Source organism: Anabrus simplex, chromosome 1 (genome assembly GCF_040414725.1).
Source record: "Anabrus simplex isolate iqAnaSimp1 chromosome 1, ASM4041472v1, whole genome shotgun sequence".
NCBI classification, from domain to species: domain Eukaryota; kingdom Metazoa; phylum Arthropoda; class Insecta; order Orthoptera; family Tettigoniidae; genus Anabrus; species Anabrus simplex.
In genome coordinates this window covers 137069797-137090287 of record NC_090265.1, presented here as the reverse complement: position 1 = coordinate 137090287, position 20491 = coordinate 137069797, and the positions used below count along the sequence as shown (strand labels likewise).

Genomic DNA, 20491 nt, shown 5'->3' with positions numbered 1-20491 from the left:
GCCAAAACTGGAGATAATAATTATATTAGTGAGGTGATGTTTGTTTTATTTTACAGGAAACGGGTACAATGAGTATGTGAAGTCTACGCTTGTATGACTGTGTAATGACATTTGTATCTATAATTATTTAAATGCGCCTACGATCTGAACAAATATTACAATAATATTGTCCTGGGATTTGCAGAAAAATCTGAGTATTAATCGCATTCGAGAAGCCAATGAGCCATCAAGAACTGCAGTCGAACCAATAATATTTCACTATCAGATATTCTCAAGATATCACGACAATAGCTATGTTCGACATGGTACTGAGAGTGAGCAATACAGGCGGTTACTTTCTTTGTTTTAAGAATTACAGGACTCGTACGACTGAGAAATAAACTTCATTCCTCTCCTCTGTAAGGTCTTTCAACTAGTGAGATATGTGTGACGACCACGGGGTTACACTTTACGTCATTCTTAGACAATGGCAACCATTGCTGAGAGTTATATATTGACTGCAAACGGGGGCAAAAGGCATCAGACAGCTATGTAACAATGAACAGGGACTGAATTCTGGATGATGATGATGATGATGATGATGATGATGATTTTTTTTTTTGCTAGGGGCTTTACGTCGCACCGACACAGATAGGTCTTATGGCGACGATGGGATAGGAAAGGCCTAGGAATTGGAAGGAAGCGGCCGTGGCCTTAATTAAGGTACAGGGAAACCACGGAAAACCATTTTCAGGGCTGCCGATAGTGGGATTCGAACCTACTATCTCCCGGATGCAAGCTCACAGCCACGCGCCTCTACGCGCACGGCCAACTCGCCCGGTAATGATGATGATGATGATTATTATTATTATTATTATTATTATTATTATTATTATTATTATTATTATTATTATTATTAATCTTGTACTTCTCTTTTCAACACGATGTACATTATTTTACGTTCACGACAGTCAGTAAGAAGTAATTAATCTGAGTGGATCATATTTGGGCTACAGCAACGTCTGATAACTATTCTGGATGCGGTTGCAGTTCGGAATTTTTATTAACAACCTTTCAGGTAAATGGTTTGGAAGATATCTTGTTAACAGTCCTGGAACAACGTCCCAAATACCAGACTAACACCACTTTAACACAAAATAACTGACAATATTTACTTACAGACCATTAGTGTACTGAGCACTGCCCGCAACCCAACATAGGATGAAAATAATATATTGAGTTCGTGGCAGCGTTCGCTGCTCAATAGTCGAGATGTTGTTCGCCGTTAATTTGTGTATCACTTAAGTTGATCACACCCCTGCGTATGAGGACGGTAGACTATATCCACCTAATCCCCTCCCTGTCGTAGGAGTCGACTAAAAGGGATAAACACTCAGTTTGGGAGCGTGAGATGGGGACCACGGGACCATAGCTGAATCAGACACTATTAAAATTTAAAACTTTGGGAATCACTCATTTTAACGCCCTTCGAATGTCTTTCCTTTCCTCTGTCGATACTAGAATTCTTCGAGGGGAAGAAATTATTCTATTTTTTCCCCTCTGATCAGTGTTAATAGAGGATGGTTACCGAGTTGTACTTCCTCTTAAAATAATAATTACCAGCACAACTTAAGGACCAGACTAACCACAAACACCACTTTTGACTTAAGTGAATCACCAATACATAGCAAGTTAAACTCATTGGTTTCTTAAAACAGTAATCACCACCACCACAAATCACGTTGGCATAGGGAATGCCTCCTTACGTGGGTACCGTTAACAAACCCACTGCGGACGTACCCTAGCTTTATCAACAGATCCAATTAGACGTATTAAATCATTTTCGATTGGTCTCGTAATAATAAAGCGTTATCACTTTATTGCCACATCTGCCACAGCCTTCGTCGTTATCTATCTAGGGGTTTCGCAGTTCAAGGCCTCCTGAATCTGTGGGAAGTATGGTATTTGTTCCATGGACTGACATAATGCCACTCAGATATAATTCGTGCCTTACTGTATTATGCATGCGCAATATGCTACACTGAAGTCTTTATTACTATTTTACTACTTTAAAAAATACTACTTTTAAAAAGTGGGACAAGAATTTAGACTGCGACCAAATGCGGAGTTATACAAAAAGACGTAGAAAATCACAGCATCCTTTAAAAAGAGAAGACTTAGTTTCTACGGACACATCAAAAGAACCCCACCTAAGAGAACAGATAAGAGAATTCTGGAATACATGGAGGGGAGGAAGACACAAATTAATTGGCTTCAAGGAGTCGAGGAGGACATGGAGCAAAATTACATACCAGAGGATGCAGTATATAATAGACGTTATTATAGGATGACCATCAACAAAGTTACGGGATTCCGCGATCGAACGATCAACCAAGATAAAACGATTAGGAAAAGGACCGGCAATACCTGTTCACAAAGGCTGAAGGAATACTGGGTTGATCGAAAGAAGAACTAGAAATGTTTAACGTGGTCCGGTCTTAAGCCACGTGCAGGTTTAGCAACACCGCATCGCAAAGCTCATTTGAATTCGCCCGCGAAGGGATCTGATTGGTTAACTTTATCAGCTGATAAAATGACAACGCCGCGAGATATCAAATTATATCTTTGAAATTATTTATCAGAATGGCCAACCCTCTAACGCACATAAACCCGGTTCACATTGTTATCGATCAAACTGTGTGTACACTCAACTGCATAAAACTTGGCGGACCGAGCGAGTTAGCCGTGCGGTTAGGGGCGCGCAGCTGTGAGCTTGCATGCGGGAGATAGTGGGTTCGAACGCCACTGTCGGCAAACCTGAAGATGGTTTTCCGTGGTTTCCCATTTTCACACCGGGCAAATGCTGGCCCTGTATCTTTATCAAGGCCATGGTGGCTTCCTTCGCACTCCTAGCCCTTTCTTCTTCCACCTGTCTATGTCGGTGCGATGTAAAGCAACTTGTAAAAATAATAATAATAGTTGGCGGGCAAAGACATATTTAATTTTATACATTCTCGAAACGCGAGGATATTCGTAAACTGTTGATAGCCGGTGGCCGAAGAGATGATACTTGAACTACCACCTGCACAGTATGTTCACCCTATTTCAAACAACAGGAGGATTTTGAAAGAAAGTCATATTCTGCGCCGGCTAATATTTGTTCAGTTGATTGTACACGCCACAGGGCACGGGTCATAAGGTATTCTCAGCAATCAACTGGAAGTATATTTCGATTCCAGGGCCTTGGTCCGATGACACGTGTGGTAAGCGATTGAAATTCTCTCCTCAGTCAGCTTTTAATTTGACTGCTAATATTCTCGGCTCAGTTGACATGGTCTGTCCGGCTCCTTGTCTGAATGGTCAGCGTAGTGATCTTCGGTTGAAGGGGTCTCCGGTTCGATTCCCCGCCGGATCATGCTTAATTCCCGTGGCTCTGGGACTGCATATTTGTACTGCCCCCAATATCATTGCAGTTCACACACCACAAATAACACTATCCTCCACCACACTTACACGCAGTTTCCCATACACGGCAGATGCCGCCCACCCTCGTCGGAGAGTCTGCCTTACAAGAGCTGCACCAGGCTAGAAATACCCACACGAAATTACAGTATATATGAGGAGTATCTGTTCAAAAGGTGCTATTTGCACTCTAAGAAAGTTGTACAAAAACGCGAGGAAACGAATAATAAAAGGTACATGGAACGTACCCATAATCGGATATAGTACTATTTTTAAGGAATTACATTTTTCTGGTCTGAATTGCTCAGGACATTCGATAATATTCAACCACTGCAATGCATGTGTGGACTAACAATAAATTAAGTGGAAATAGCACCTTTTAAAGAGTCACTCGTCACATATATGAATATGAACTAAGGTTTGCAAATGTAACAATCCAGGATATTTAGTCGAAGTCACAGTTGTACTGAATCCCTCGATGGCCATATCTGAAATTGATCTGGAGGAACAAGGGACCCCGAATTTGAAATAGGCCTAATATTGGACTACTGTCGACAATCCTCTCCCTGTACGTCAGTTGAAGCTTAGTATGCTAATCTTTTCTGCTGCTGCTCACATCGGAACACAACTGCTCTAAACAAAATAGAAATTCATTTGAAATCTTTTCAAACATGACTCTAATATTCTCCTCCTTGCCGAGCCCTACAAACTGATTACTTGGAATCACATTATATCTGAAGGGTCCTGAAGAACTTACACGGATGTGGTATTTTCGCTTCCGTTGAATCAGTGCGTAATTCATGACTGTTGCCTGTATGTGACTTAAGTGTAGGCGAAGAATAGACAGAAAGGAACACTCAAGAAAGTATATGCTGTATAAGAATATGATCTAGAAAGGATTGCATTGTTCATCACTACTCGGTAGCCTTTAGTCAGAAGCAATAGCTTAAATTACGTTTGATTTCTATTCTCCTTCATTTATTGAATTTATTTATGTATTTTGGAGTTATGGGGGCTTATGTGCCTGCCCATTTACTCCAAGACAGATAGGAAGGATCCTCAACACTTTGACTAATAAGTTACTATTGATGTTGCCTCATAAAAGATTATTCGTGCAATAAAAACAAATAAAAATTATGTAATATAGGGTACATTTATTTTCGCTGCTTTTGAACTAGGCTTCCTATGAGTTGTTAAGAAATGTAGCTTTTATGACAGCAATGAAACCCGCACCGCGAGGCAACAGAGTGTCGTATTCGTATTCATTGTTGTTAGCCTAGTTTCTCTGTGAAAAATAAATGCCAGTTTTCTGTTGTTAATTCCTCTGTGTGATACTCCATTTGATATTATTATCATAACAGAAAGACACAAGAAAACTGCTTTAACAATAAAAAAATAATGGGAACTTATAGAACAATTCGACTGCATTATAGCTCATTTCTCTAAACTGGATTTTTGTGTTCATCTTAATAAATATGCATCTCTCCATCAACACAATGCATTGACAACTCCCCAGAAATATGCAAAGTGAGTACATCCCTGTACATAGAGTTACGTCAGGAAGGATATCCGACCGTAAAACTGGGCCAATCCAATCAATTGAGTAAAAGGGTAGGAAGAGAAAGAAGAATTTGTAATGCTGAACATTTACTAATAAGTTAATAACTATAGGTTATTTGATCGAAATTAGAAGGTTTAAAAAAAATATAAGGAGGTGATATGAGAAAGTAAACTGATATTGCTCGGTCAAACAATTTAGATTTAAAATATAACCGCCAAAGAATACAAAATAATAATTGCATTGCACATCAGGTAGGCAAGTTTAAATATCTGACACTACTACTACAACTTTGGCATGTTGATAGTTATTTTTGGGAAACTGACAGGGCTATTATGGAGAAATCTTACCTCTGAAAGGCAGCAAACGGCCGGGGCTGGCTGCAACTGGAGCCGCAGCATCACGAATTCTGACCCTGATCAAACGCATGTCAGGGTCACATCACATCACAATCACAACACACTTCACAGTCTGAGAGTTTGTCAGTACTGCTCGCATATCCTCCTCTGTAACCACACAACTCTTATATTGCTCTATCTTTCTCTCTCTCATTTTCTATTCTGCACACTCTCTCTCTCTCTCTCTCTCTCTCTCTCTCTCTCTCACTCACTCACACACACACACACACACACACATTCTCTCTCTCTAGAGATGAGGACTCGCCAACATCGAATCGCGTGAGATCTCATACGCGAACAAACTTTCAGAAATAAGGGAGACTTCTCCAAGACGCGTCGTAACATCTGTAGGATCTTATGTAGGGTGGTATCTTGTCATCCTCTGTTAATAAAGTTGAGAAGGAATGAAAAAAAAAAAAGAATAAAATAAAAATGGAAGTGGAAATTTTCAGCATTTTTATATGCGAAGTACAGGGTTTCCGTTGTGCATAACTGACAGCCAACATGTCATAACTGTTAAACAAAGTTTGTTCTTTGATAATATTGTGCCCAACCGACAACTTACACATGTCATAACTTTTTCACAATATTTTGCTATTTGATGACAACGAATACAGCTCACGCCGGATTCATCCGATTTTTCTAGCGAAACCCGTCTCCCAACCTAAGCCAATCACAATTCATAAAAAACAACCCTACTCCCAAAACAGCAAATGTTTCAAGTAATCTGAATTTTTATTTTAAAAACTCTATTAGTTTAGCTGATACAATAAAATGAAATGGCGTATAGCTTTTAGTGCCGGGAGGGTCCGAGGACAAGTTCGGCTCGCCAGGTGCAGTCTTTTGATTTGACGCCCGTAGCGACCAGTGCGTCGTGATGAGGATGAAATGATGATGAAGGCATATACGCCCAGCCCCGGTACCAGCGGAATTAACCAATTATATTTAAAATTCCCGACCATGCCGGGAATCGAACCCGGGACCCCTGTGACCAAAGGCCAGCTCGCTAACCATCTATCCATGAAACCAGACAGCTAATACAATGATTCACTTGAACGGAAAGGGACATTTTGTAAAGATAATTGGTTGCCTTTGCTGGCGAGATGTAGTGTTTACACTGCACTATGTCTTCTGGTATGGGCTATATCAAATTTGTTACTTTCATTGACCTGTCACAGTCTCATCCTTGGCTTTGACAATATGAAAGTGACTGAGGTATGAGTGATGCTAGTAATACCATTCCTTATGCAGCCAGTCCCTGTTATGAATGGTGTGAAAATATCGCTCATAGGGTCAGTTGGTGCATACATTTCAGTGGGCTTGGCAGACTGATATGTAAGAGCAACTGCTGGCTCGGTGAGGAAAGCAACGGGAAACTACCTCACTCCTCGTTTCCCTAGTACGCCTCTTCAATGAAGCCTAGGCTATTTATGACAGCTGTTGGCGAAGCTGCAGAGGATCAAACCAGCCTTCGGGCTGATTACCCAACATACACAATTGGTTGCTGATAGTAATGAGGTTTGTCATCATCATCATCATCATCATCATCATCTGTTTACCCTCCAGGTTCGGCTTTTCCCTCGGACTCAGCGAGGGATCCCACCTCTACCGCCTCAAGGGCAGTGTCCTGGAGCTTCAGACTCTTGGTCGGGGGATACAACTGGGGAGAATGACCAGTACCTCGCCCAGGCGGCCTCACCTGCTAAGCTGAACAGGGGCCTTGTGGAGGGATGGGAAGATTGGAAGGGATAGGCAAGGAGGAGGGAAGGAAGCGGCCGTGGCCTTAAGTTAGGTACCATCCCGGCATTCGCCTGGAGGAGAAGTGGGAAACCACGGAAAACCACTTCGAGGATGGCTGAGGTGGGAATCGAACCCACCTCTACTCAGTTGAGCTCACGAGGCTGAGTGGACCCCGTTCCAGCCCTCGTACCACTTTTCAAATTTCGTGGCAGAGCCGGGAATCGAACCCGGACCTCCGGGGGTGGCAGCTAATCACGCTAACCACTACACCACAGAGGCGGACAATGAGGTTTGTCACAGTACATTAATCGTCAAATAAGCTATTTATAGACGAGCTAAGAGTTTCGGCCTCTTTTTCTGCTGTTGAAAAATGAAAAGGGAACGGTGGTAGTCATAGCAGTACTGTAGTAGTAGTAGTAATATTAGTAGTTGCATTCGGGAGATAGTGGGTTCGACCCCTAATGTCGGCAGCCCTGAAGATGGCTTTCCGTGGTTCCCCATTTTTACACCAGGCAAATGCTGGGGATGTACATCATTTAAGTTCACGGCCGCTTCCTTCCTACTCCTAGTCCTTTCATATCCCATCGTCGCCATAAGATATATGTCTCAATGCGACGTAAAGCCGATTGTAAAGTAGTAGTAGTAGTAGTAGTAGTAGTAGTAGTAGTAAGACTATTTCATCTCTGTCCTTTCAATACGTTTATAAGATCGTGAATGTATTTCTTTGAATTTGTGTTAGAAGATAAATAACATAGTTTTAACGATGCTGAGCGCGGACACTACAATTATAGGCCTAACATTAACTGACTCTTATTACTAATCAATCCCATTGGACCATTCTCACTCCTGTTAGTCTCCATATCTTCCCCACATTTTAAAAATCATTATCTTCTCATACCTTTTAGTTCCCTTTCCAAATCTTGCAGTGAAATTACCCATTAGAACTACACTATCTTTCGTGTTGACCCTGACTTCTACATCATTTTGTGCCTCATAAAAGTTGTCTACTTCATACAAGACTGAGACAATTCCTGTCCTAATTCATACACCTATTCTTAACACTAGGTTCTTCCATTTGTTTGTCGCGTGCAACGGTTTTCCTAATGAACAAATCCACTCTACAAACTGCCTTTCCCCCTTTTTTTTAACACCTGTTCAGAAATTTTTTTACAACCTGCTTTACGTCGCTCCGACACAGATAGGTTTTATGGCGACGATAGGATAGGAAAGGGGTAGGAGTGGGAAGGAAGCAGCCGTGGCCTTAATTAAGGCACAGCCTCGGCAGAATTCTTTTTAAAGGTATACAATTTTCTCATGGATAATATACAAACTAACTTAACTGTTGTTCTTACTGCATTTAGGCACTGCAGATATCACAAAAATGAGTCATAACTTTGTAATATCCTGCAATATAACAATGTGTCTGTCCTTACTAATTTACTGTAATTTATAATAATTTGTAGACCACGAGTAGTGGTGGCCTTGGGGGGTGGGGCGTGATAGCTGGGAAAGTTATCACTGGCTTCTCACCAAGGCGGTCGCGGTTCGAATCTCAACCAATGTATGTGGATCTTTTAAAATGAAATGTCACATCCCAGTGGTACGGATGCTATGCAAATCTGGGGGTCCCGTGGCTATGATCACGACATCAACATCACTTAAAACTACAAGCTTGTTTGTTGCGTACTTGCTTAGTAATGAATTAGGTATTACTTACAGTTAAATATGAGACAAGTGTATCATTTCTGTGAATATTACACTTTTTGATAACATACATTCATACATTTTAATTATAGACTGTTATCCATTAAGCTACAGCTTTTAGTCTGCAAGCCTCTGTGAATTTACTAATCGCCACCAAAATCCTCTATTTGCAACTTGTTCTGTAGTCTAGTTTAGTTCTATACCTCTTCTCTTTAAATCCTTAGAAACTGAGTCTAACAGTCGTCGTCTTGGTCTCTACTTCTTATACCGTCCAGTAGCAGAGTTCATTACTCTCCAAGGTAACCTATCCTCCTCCATTCGCCTCAAATGACCCCGCCACCAAAGTCGGTTTGTGCGTTCAGCTTCATCCATCGAGTTCATTCCTAACTTATCCTTTATCTCCTCATTGCAAGTATTCTCCGGCCATTGTTCCCACCTGTTTTTTCCAGCAATCATTCTCGCTACTTTCTTGTCTGTTACTTCTGTCTTATGAATAATATATTCTGAGTGCACCCAGATTTCACTCCCAAACTGCAAAGTTGGTTTGAAATCAAACCTCTGTAAATACAGTTTCGTTCGGGAGCTACCTTCCTTTTTACAGAGTACTGTTGATCGCAACTGCGAGTTCACTGCATTAGCTTTGCTGCGCCTTGATTCTATCTTATTACTATTTACTTCGTATGCTACCATCCTACGAGAACATACATTCTCTACAATTCTCTTCTGTTCCAGCTTTGTATGCCCAATCTGACATTCGATTATCTAGGATTTCTTACCTACTGACATCAATTTAGTCTTTCATACCATACTCATTGCACCTATTTTCAAGTTCCAAGATATTAGACTGTAGGCTTTCGGCACAATCTGCACTAAGACCAAGTCGTCAGCATAAATGAAACACTTACTACATTTTCACTTAACTGAATCCCTCCCTGCCACTTTATGCCTTTGAACAGATGATTCATGTAAACTATGAACAAAAACGGTGAAGTATTACAGTCTTGTCTAACCCCTGTAAGTACCTTGAACCAAGAACTCATCTACCATCAATTCACACTGCAGCCTAATTATCAACATAAATGCCTTTGATTGCTTTCAATAATCTCCCGTTAATCCATAGTCCCCCCTCTAGATCTACGAAACATAAACATAACTGCCTATTCCTCTCGTAGCAATTTTCATAGCAACGAACAGAATAGAACACACACAAAAGAATTAGCTTTCTTTGGTTTCAGTTCCGTCGTTCGTTTAATTCATGAAAAGACATTACAGAAAGTTACAGGGTAAGATGCATCAACGTGAATGAAACGATCAACCTCTTTGTACGAAGACGAATAACTAAACAAGTTGAAAATGTGAGTGAATCATCTCAAAGAGCGTTGAGAATTAATCAGGAGGAACTGTTGCTTCCATACAGATAGAATTCTTGTGGGATGATGATCCACTAACCTCGGAAATTGAGTGCATTCTTTTAATTTCGGCCAAGGACAGGTGTGTTTATGACGCCTGGCGATGAGAAAGTAGACTTCACTTCTCACAGCGAGATCGCTAACAAGGTAGGGTTTATCATAATGACCTTCATCACCCAATGTGTATCTTCTCTTTATCCTTCCGGTGAGCCATTCTTCCTCATGGGAAATCTCGGCGTAATTCCGACTTCATCAATTCCTTTCCTCGTCCGGTGACGTCAGGTTAGTATCTCCTAGCTCACTGGCCTCATTACAATTCAAGGTTCGTCTTATTATTTATAACTATAATTTAAAGTGTGACTTTTTAAAGACTAAGAACATAATTGACACATTTTTTCGTCATATTCTGCATAATGATGGGTTGCATTTTAATGAGCTGTCCACCAGATATTTTTAAAACAAACATATACATATATTATTATTCTATTTCGTCCGCTTCTGTGGTGTAGTGGTTAGTGTGATTAGCTGCCACCCACCGAGGCCAACTGAGTAGAGGGGAGTTCGATTCCTGCCTCAGCCATCCTCGAAGTGGTTTTCCGTGGTTTCCCACTTTTCCTCCACGAAAATGCAGGGATGGCACCTAACTTAAGGCCACGGCCGCTTCCTTCCCTCTTCTTTGTCTATCCATTCCAATTTTCCTATCCCCACCACAAGATCCCTTAAGGCGTTAGAGGTGGGACACCTCGCCGAGTTCGAGGGAAAAACCAACCCTGGAGGGTAAACGGATTAAGAAAGAAAGAAAGAAAGAAAGAAAGAAAGAAAGAAAGAAATATTCTATTTCATGAAATACACCCTCAATAATGTATACTGAAATATTTTGTTGCTTTTAGGAGTACGTTACTGAACCGAATGTTAAATTTTGAGATATAGATAAACAAACGTAGTCGGTGTTTTGAAGGGGGGAGAAGAGTCGTTTTGATACTCGTACGATAATGGCATTTAAATGTCTGGTAACACATTAGGACCGAGCGATTTTGCCGTACGGTTAGAGTCGAGTAGCCGTGAGCTTGCATTCAGCAAATGGTGGGTTCGAATCACACCGTCAGTAGCCCTGAAAATGGTTTTCCGTGGTTTCATATTTTCACACTAGGCAAATGTTGGGGCTGAATCTTATTTAAGGCCACGTCCGCTACCTTCCCATTCCTAGATCTTTCCCATCTTCACGTCGCCGAAAAACTTCGATGTGTTAATGCTACGTTAAACGACCAATAACAAAAATAAAAAATACATTAGTGTGTAACTAATAGAAAGTCAGTCACGGTTCCAGATTCTTTGTAATCTGGTAGAGTATGACGGAACATCGAAATCGAACCCAGGCAGGTTAAATGGCGTCATACCAAAACGTCTGCAACAAGGTAGCTCATGCCAAACGATTATTATTATTATTATTATTATTATTATTATTATTATTATTATTACATACTTCTTCTTCTTCTTCTTCTTCTTCTTCTGGCTATTTGAATTTTCTGGACAGAGATCATTAAAGCTTAGATAATTGTCAATCTTTATGGAAGAAGTCGACATACTTCTCAGATATCGTGAAATGAATGTTTTAAGATAGATTAAAATGTGTCTACCGGGCGAGTTGGCCGTGCGGTTAGGGGCGCGCGGCTGTGAACTTGCATCCGGGAGATAGTCGGTTCGAACCCCACTGTCGGCAGCCCTGATGATGGTTTTCCGTGGTTTTCCCATTTTCACACCAGGCAAATGCTGGGGCTGTACCTTAATTAAGGCCACTGCCACTTCCTTCCCATTCCTTGGCCTTTCCTATCCCATCGTCGTCATAAGACCTATCTGTGTCGGTGCGACGTAAAGCAAATAGCAAAAAATTAAAATGTGTCTTGATACTGAATTACGTAAAATAGTACATTAAGATTTTCCATAATGAACCATCCCAGTATCATGACAAATGAACTAAGCGTGAATGTTTCATTGAAAAATATATAGTTTTCTGGACAGATCCTCGTATTTTGGTATGTTGTAATCGATATCATACACAGTAATACTGCAACCCCATGTCGTAGGTGTGGACTACATTTACTGGAAGCTCCAGATTCGATCCTGCCTTGTCTAAGGATTTTAATGCTGGACTAAGGTCTGGGTTTATAGACCGACGTGAGATCTGCTGAAGAGCTGTCCTGATACGACGAGCAGTGAAGTATATCAAGAAAGCGAAGGAATAGGAAAGCTGACTACGCGACGCTCTACCCTACAAGCCACGTGGCTGGGCAGCAGTCACCAAGATATCCCCCTGTAAATGAGGTCGGTAGATTACTGCCATTATATCTCACTGTTGGTGGGGGTGGTAAAACAGTCAAAAAAGCAGCACCATTTGTTCTGGGTGGTTTTCGTCAAAAGAGTAGTGTTACGAAAATTTTAGAACATGAGCTGGGAAGACTTGGGAGTAAGGAGACGAGCTGATCGACTAAGCGGTATGTTCCGAGCTGTCCATGGTATGACACTGGTAGACGAATAAGCTTGAGTGGAATTTTTAAAAGATCATAATATGAAGATTGAGTTCGAATATCAAGAGGACAAATTAGAACAAAATATTCGTTTATAGGAAGAGGAAACGGGGATTGGAAAAATTTACTAATGGAGATGTTTGATAAATTTCCAACCTTTGAAATCATTTAAAAAAATACCATAATTAATTTAATTTCGTGTGGCCATTTCTAGCCGGATGCAGCCCTTGTAAGGCAGACCCTCCGATGAAGGAGGGCGGTATCTGTCATGTGTAGGTAACTGCGTGTTATTGTGGTGGAGGATAGTGTTATGCGTGTGGTGTGTGAGTTGCAGGGATGTTGGGGACAGCACAAACACCCAGCTCCCGAGCCACTGGAATTAACCAATGAAGGTTAAAATCCCCAACCCGGGCGGGAATCGAACCCGGGTCCCTCTGAACCGAAGGCGAGTACGCTGACCATTCAGCACGAGTCGGACAGCACATACTATGTAAACAACTGATAGGAAATCTGTCACGTTGGTGACAGCCTTACATACAGATCAATAGTAAAGAATCATTAAAAGAAAGATACCCCCTGTGGGTGGGGGCGGTACAACACAGCCAGGATATTCCCTTGCCTGTCAGAAGAGGCAATTACAAGGGGAACCCCAGGGGTTCACAACTTGGGAGCGTAGTGTGTCGACTATGGGGACCCTAACTGAGGCTGACATTGCTTCCACTTATATGTGCCAGGCTCAATTTTATCTTTCACATACTTTCGTTCTCTTCCGAACCCGACGGTTTAGGTTCTGCTGGGCCTAAGCGCGTCTCGTTTTAATGCCGTTCGCAGCCCTTTCCTTTCTTTTTTTTTACACTCATTCTTCAATCAATCAATCAATCAATCAATCAATCAATCAATCAATCAATCAATCAATCAATCAATCAATCAATCAATCAATCAATCAATCAATCAATCAATCAATCAATCAATCAATCAATCAATCAATCAATCAATCAATGAATCAATGATCTGCATTTAGGGCTGTCGCCCAGGTGACAGATTCCCTATCAATTGTTTACCTCTCCGAAAACCGTAAAAGTAGTTAGTGGGACGTAGAACAAATAATATTATGTATTATATTTTACCTAGCCTTTTCTCCTTCGAAGCGTCCGACCTCTCCCAATGTTTCCGCCGACCGATGTTAAGAGAGAACAGTTACCCAGTTGTAGTTCCTCTCAAACCAACAATCATCAGTATCACTACCTTCACCAGATGCCAAGGTCCTTAAAGAGATAACTTGGAGTATGTGTGCAGAAGATACGAGGGTTGGAACTTGAGTAGTGGCAACACTGCTGTGGAGACGCTATGCAACGGAATCTATATAATATTGTCGCTGACAGCACACGTTGGTCACATACCTACCTTACCTCAGAGCAAATGGACTCGCCCTTCCCAAATCACCTGCGTGCGCACAAGCGAGAGAAACACAGTCACATGTGAGCTAGCGGTCTAACGTAACGTTGTCACTATGTTTTCCAAACAGGAACAACGGAGTTGGGTCAAGATTGTATGTGCCAGAGGTCGTACAGCACGACAATGTCATCAAGGTCTTCAAGAGGCTTGTGGGGAATCTGCATTGCCTTACAGAACACTGGCACGTTGGGTAAAAGCCTTCAACGATGGTCGGCAAACTGTGGCGGACATTTATCGGGCAGGTCGTCCTACGAGTGAAGAAGAATTGCATGCTCTTGCCGCGTTACTGGACAGTGATCGAAACCAGACGATTCGTGAGCTCGCCCAAGAAACCGGATTAGCGCATATGACTGTGCTTCACACTCTGAAGGAACGCCTGGGCATGCGAAAAATTGCATCACGATGGGTTCCGCATGATTTGATGGAAATGCACAAATGGTTGTGTTACGACGCTGCTAAGACGCACTTGTGACTTCTATTTGATTCCGAAGATGATTCGCTTCAGAACTGTTGCAGAGATTCGACAGGCAGTAGACCGCTCGCTCCATTCGCACCATCAACAGAACAGGCTCTGCTAAAGGTATACCGGTACTACGACTTCCAAATAGCTGGCAACGAGTTATACACAACGCTGGCGACTACATTGAAGGACGGTAAAGGTTACTAACATAGGTATAACTCTTTTGTATCTGTTGTAAATAAATAGTTGCCACTATTTAAGTTCCAACGTTCGTATTTTTCTTCAGAGTAACACATATACGATGAACTGCTGGAAGGGAGCGGCAGGGAATAGGAAAGAAAGGCGCAGCGATGAGGCGTAACCTTTAGTTCATTATGATGATGATGATGATGATGATGATGATGAAATGGCACCAACTATTGCCTTAATTCTACTTTAACATGATAAATATGACCTTTCCATGCAATGGTTCATCAATTACTAACTCCAGAAATGTCCGGCTCCTTGGCTAAATGGTTAGCGTGCTGGCCTTTGGTCCAAGGAATACCAGCTTCAATTCCCAGTAGGGTCAGGGATTTTAACTTCCATTGGTTAATTCATCTGGCTTGTGAGCTAGGTGTTTTTGCTGTCTTCATCAGAATTCATCTAGAGTAGGGGTCCATCCTGAGAGACAGTCTACAGCATGTCAACTCCAAAGACCTGTACAAGGTCTCTCCGAAGGCCACGTACCATTATTATTATTATTATTATTATTATTATTATTATTATTATTATTATTATTAACTCTAGAAATGATTTATTGATAATGTTCACTGGATTGCCACCCGTCATCCGTTTATCAATGGACTGTTACTATACTGCATAGTACTATATTAGATGATAGGCCCTTTTCTCGGGATGGAGTGGTTCATAAATACAATTCCCGACTAGCGCGAAACCTGGCCTTTAATTGAATGTCGGAAATGAGGACTGTACTATCGACAGGCTGGCAGCTTACTCGTCCATTGTTCATTACAACAATAGGGGATAGAATTCAATTTATCAAAGTGCAGTCCATACTCGCTGAATGGGACAACTGAACAGTGTATATACTACGACCACCTGCCTCTGCGCTCGCAGTGATTGAGCAACACCTAGGAAATAACGCGATACGATTTCATTGAATATTGAATTTCTGAAAGTTTTATACCTCTTCATTAATTAAAACTGTCCGTGCTCATGACAGGTATAGGATGTCGTTAAGGTCAGTTGTTAGAAATAAATTTGAGACCTGAATAATAATAATAATAATAATAATAATAATAATAATAATAATAATAATAATAATAATAATACCGGGCGAGTTGGCCGTGCGCGTAGAGGCGAGCGACTGTGAGCTTACATCCGTGAGATAGTGGGTTCGAATCCCACTGTCGGCAGCCCTGAAGATGGTTTTCCGTGGTTTCCCATTTTCACACCAGGCAAATGCCGGGGCTGTACCTTAATTAAGGCCACGGCCGCTTCCTTCCAACTCCTAGGCCTATTCTATCCCATCGTCGCCATAAGACCTATCTGTGTCGGTGCGACGTAAAGCCCCTAGCATAATAATAATAATACCGGGCGAGTTGGCCGTGCGCGTAGAGGCGCGCGGCTGTGAGCTTGCATCCGGGAGATAGTAGGTTCGAATCCCACTATCGGCAGCCCTGAAAATGGTTTTCCGTGGTTTCCCATTTTCACACCAGGCGAATGCTGGGGCTGTACCTTAATTAAGGCCACGGCCGCTTCCTTCCAACTCCTAGGCCTTTCCTCTCCCATCGTCGCCATAAGACCTATCTGTGTCGGCGCGACGTAAAGCCCCTAGCAAAAAAAAAAATAATAATAATAATAATAATAATAATAATAATAATAATAATAATAATAATAATAATAATAATAATAATAATAATAATAAGTAGCTCAAGCTGGCGGGTTTGATCCCAGCTCACCCTATGGTACTTGAAGATGCTCAAATACGCCAGATTCGTGTCGATAGATTTACTGGCACGTGAAAGAACTCCTGCGAGACATATTTTCTGCTCTTTGGCGTCTCCTAAAGATTAGTTAGTGAGATGTAAAACCGGACCACCGGACTGAACCAGGATCGAATCCGTCAAGTTTCCTCACACTCTTCTATTCTCTGACCACTTTTGAATGTATCGAGAACTGAAAATGGGCTGTCACTTTTAACTACTGCCATGACAAGCCCATTATAACAGGAATTGTTAAAAATAATTTCAACCCAGTTACGATGCTTATATCGTGGTTAATATCTCACGTTGATAACTTGCAACATGTTCCACGTACACTCATAAAATGGTATTTTGAAGCGTAAAGCGCTGTTAATCTGTTATTATGGTTTCTCAGAGTCTGTTCTCGCGTCGTAACTCTGGAGATTATTCTGAGAAGTCGTTAATTTCAAGGTTTGTTTGTTGTGCTCACTTCCGGCTACAGAGATTGTATTCGCTGCTGATCTACGTTTATTGATTATACTATTAATAGCTGATCGATTTACAATCAAATCGTTTCAATCTACTGTAAGGAGATGTTTTGGCAGGTTATCAGGGGCCCTTAAAAATAACATTACTACTCAGATACTACTTGCGTAACGTTTAGTGACACTTCGGCTCTCTAGTGCTGAATCGTAGACATACGGATTGGCAACCTATGACACCAAAAGTGAATTGATTATGCGTCGCCGTGAGACGTCTGACAGTGTAATCCCAAATCTTCGAGTATTGTTATTTATACAGCAAGGAAATAGTAAAAATAATAATGTTATTGGCTTTACGTCCCACTAACTACTTTCACGGTTTTCGGAGACGCCGAGGTGCCAGAATTTATTCCAGCAGGAGTTCTTTTAGGTGCCAGTAAATCTACCGACACGAGGCTGACGTATTTGACCACCCTCAAAAACCACCGGGCTGAGCCAGGATCTAACGTGCCAAGTTGGGGTCAGAAGGCCAGCGCCTCAGTTATCCCGGTGCAAAGAAATAGAGGTGAAAACAGAACTTTTTCAACCTATTGCAATGACTGAGGAAAGGACAAGTATATCACAGGAAGACCTTAGAACTCCAACTCGGAAATGAACATCACGCTCTATATACAGTGAGGGCAGAAAAATAATACCTAAAATAACGGATTGCTGTGATATATCTCGTACGAAAATGAAATTAACAGTTGCTCTTCTCTCTCAGTAAGTTGACTGAACGAGCCACCGCGTGCGCGGAATAATCTGTTTCCACGATTAAAAGGATTTCAACTTTTCTGCCTTTCACGCCTGCGAATCTCCACGCATGCGTGGTGAAAGAAAAGAGACAGGCCAGTCTATTTTATTTAGATTGATACAATTACGGATACTAAATAAAAAATTTCCAACGAGACATAAGTTATAGTTGTATGTGGGACGCAGTTGCAGGATTTTTATATAGGTAATAAAGTTCTGGAATGTTCGTATCAGTTCCGTTTTCAGTTCCATTCAGTTGGCAGTTCTACTGGAACCATTAAAGCTCGCTCCTTGCGCTCCAACCCCCCCCCCCCCACGAAAAATGAACTGTCACTAAAAGTATCACGGATAGTAGATAGTGTGTAATTCGAATTTTTGTTCACTTACGGGCACTAGAAATGATGGGCCGAATATTTTTCTGAAGTTCAAGTACAACCTAAAAAAAGAGCACATTGTCTTGGCGTTTTCTTGGCTAGTTAATATACGGAGGTTTATCTACGTTCTGACAAAATTTTACTACGGTTTTGAAAAAAAAGCAAAGCAAAGTCATCTCCGTACAGGCCATGAAGGGCACTGAGTGATGGAAGGTAAAGCCTTCCACTATTCGTAACCTCGGCACTTGATGGGGTAGAGTGGTTACCTCTATGCCCGGCCGCCTTTGACCCCAGGAATTAACCTGGTACTCATTTTTGGTGTAGGCTGAGTGAACCTCAGGCCCATGTGCACCTCCGGAAGTGGAAATCTCGTTTCTTATACTTTACGACTTCCTGACGGGGATTCGAACCCATGTCCTTCCGGGCGAACCAAGCACGCCTTTCCCGCCTCGGCCAGGCAGCCCTCTCCGGTTTTTGAACGAGTTTAAATAACAACTTTAGCTACAGATTTCCTAATGATGCTTGCCGCTTTCATCACATGACAGAACTATTTATATTTGTTGGCAAGGTGTGTGTGCTGAAATGTACATTAAAGTGTCAGACACCGGGCGAGTTAGCCGTGCGCGTAGAGGCGCGCGGCTGTGAGCTTGCATCCGGGAGATCGTGGGTTCGAGCCCCACTGTCGGCAGCCCTGAAGATGGTTTTCCGTGGTTTCCCATTTTCACACCAGGCAAATGCTGGGGCTGTACCTTAATTAAGGCCACGGCCGATTCCTTCCAATTCCTAGGCCTTTCCCATCCCATCGTCGCCATAAGACCTATCTGTGTCGGTGCGACGTAAAGCAGCTAGCAAAAAAAAAGTGTCAGACAAGAAATGTTTTATTGCGAAAGATCATAACACGTGATGAGATGTGCAAACTTTGACGCTACTTCTTTCGCACAGGAGTCCACTCACAAGAACCCTTTCCTAATTGACCCTCCAGATATCGAGATGTGACTCGGTGGACAAGAGGTACAGTCTATACGTTCCATTTTTCAACACCAGAAATCCTAATTAAATTATTAGGTATGCAGGTACCAATCAATAAGGTGCCCTATCAGATAATATTAAATCCACGTGACGTAGATATTATATTTATCAGAATGATGGTTCGGTGAATACAGGGAATGATCAAAACAATTCCGTCACGTAAAACCTAACACAACGCTGTATTTATTTATTTTACTCGGTGAAGTGGCCTATAAAATGCATATTTAAAGAGATTTTCATTTCGTGAAGTTCCAGATGTGTATGATGAATGGTTCGGAGCACAGAGTGGAAGTAAAACTTGACCACAATATGTCAACATTACATTCAAGTTACATATTGCATTTCGAAAGGTAAGAGTTCAGTGAATAGAGGTGATGATCAAACTAAAACATTTGTATACACAAAGTATTGTTGTATGGCTCATTTTCGTACTGAATATGCTGAATATGTGTGGACTATCAAAACATTATAATTTTGATAGTAACGACATATAATATTACACCATACTGACTTTGACGAAAGTACACTTTTTCAACACAAGAGATCTGAATTAACTTATTAGGTATGAAGATTTCAATACCTCCCAGATAACATTACATCCACGTGACGTAGATATTATATTTCGCAGAATGATGGTTCGGTGAATACAGTGAATGATCAAAACAATTACAATAGGATTAATAAACCAATCAGGAGGGTCAATGGAGTGACCTAATTTATACAAAACAAATTTAACATTTTAAACATGAAGAGCCACTTCCTATGATTCGCATTCCACATAATCCTGGAGGTCTCATGACTACGATCACGACATCAATCGTCATGTAAAACTACAATCTTGCTCTTATTTAGTTTTCTGTCAGAATGTTACCTAACATAACACCGTTTTTATTTATTTATTTATTTATTTATTTATTTATTTATTTATTTATTTATTTATTTATTTAAATTTATTTTTCTTTCTTTCTTTCTTTCTTTCTTTCTTTCTTTATTTATTTATTTATTTTACTCGATGAAGTTCCCTATAAAACGCATATTTAAACAGATTTTCATTTCGTGAAGATTTGAACTGATGGTGAATGTAGCTGTGGGATTTCATTATTGTAAGTCTGTTGTGTAAAATATGAAAGTATTCGACACACAAATCAAAAAATGAT

General features: G+C 41.2%; 1 protein-coding gene across 1 annotated transcript in view; it reads right to left on the bottom strand.

Moving 5' to 3' along the window:
* The window catches only part of LOC136884906 (serine-rich adhesin for platelets), a 272783-nt gene that overhangs the window by 150644 nt on the left and 101648 nt on the right, over positions 1-20491 (bottom strand). The window contains exon 2 of the mRNA XM_067157214.2: positions 5350-5505. Coding sequence (XP_067013315.2) covers positions 5350-5428 — 79 coding nt within the window. The 5' untranslated portion in view covers positions 5429-5505. The remainder of the gene's footprint in view (positions 1-5349; positions 5506-20491) is intronic.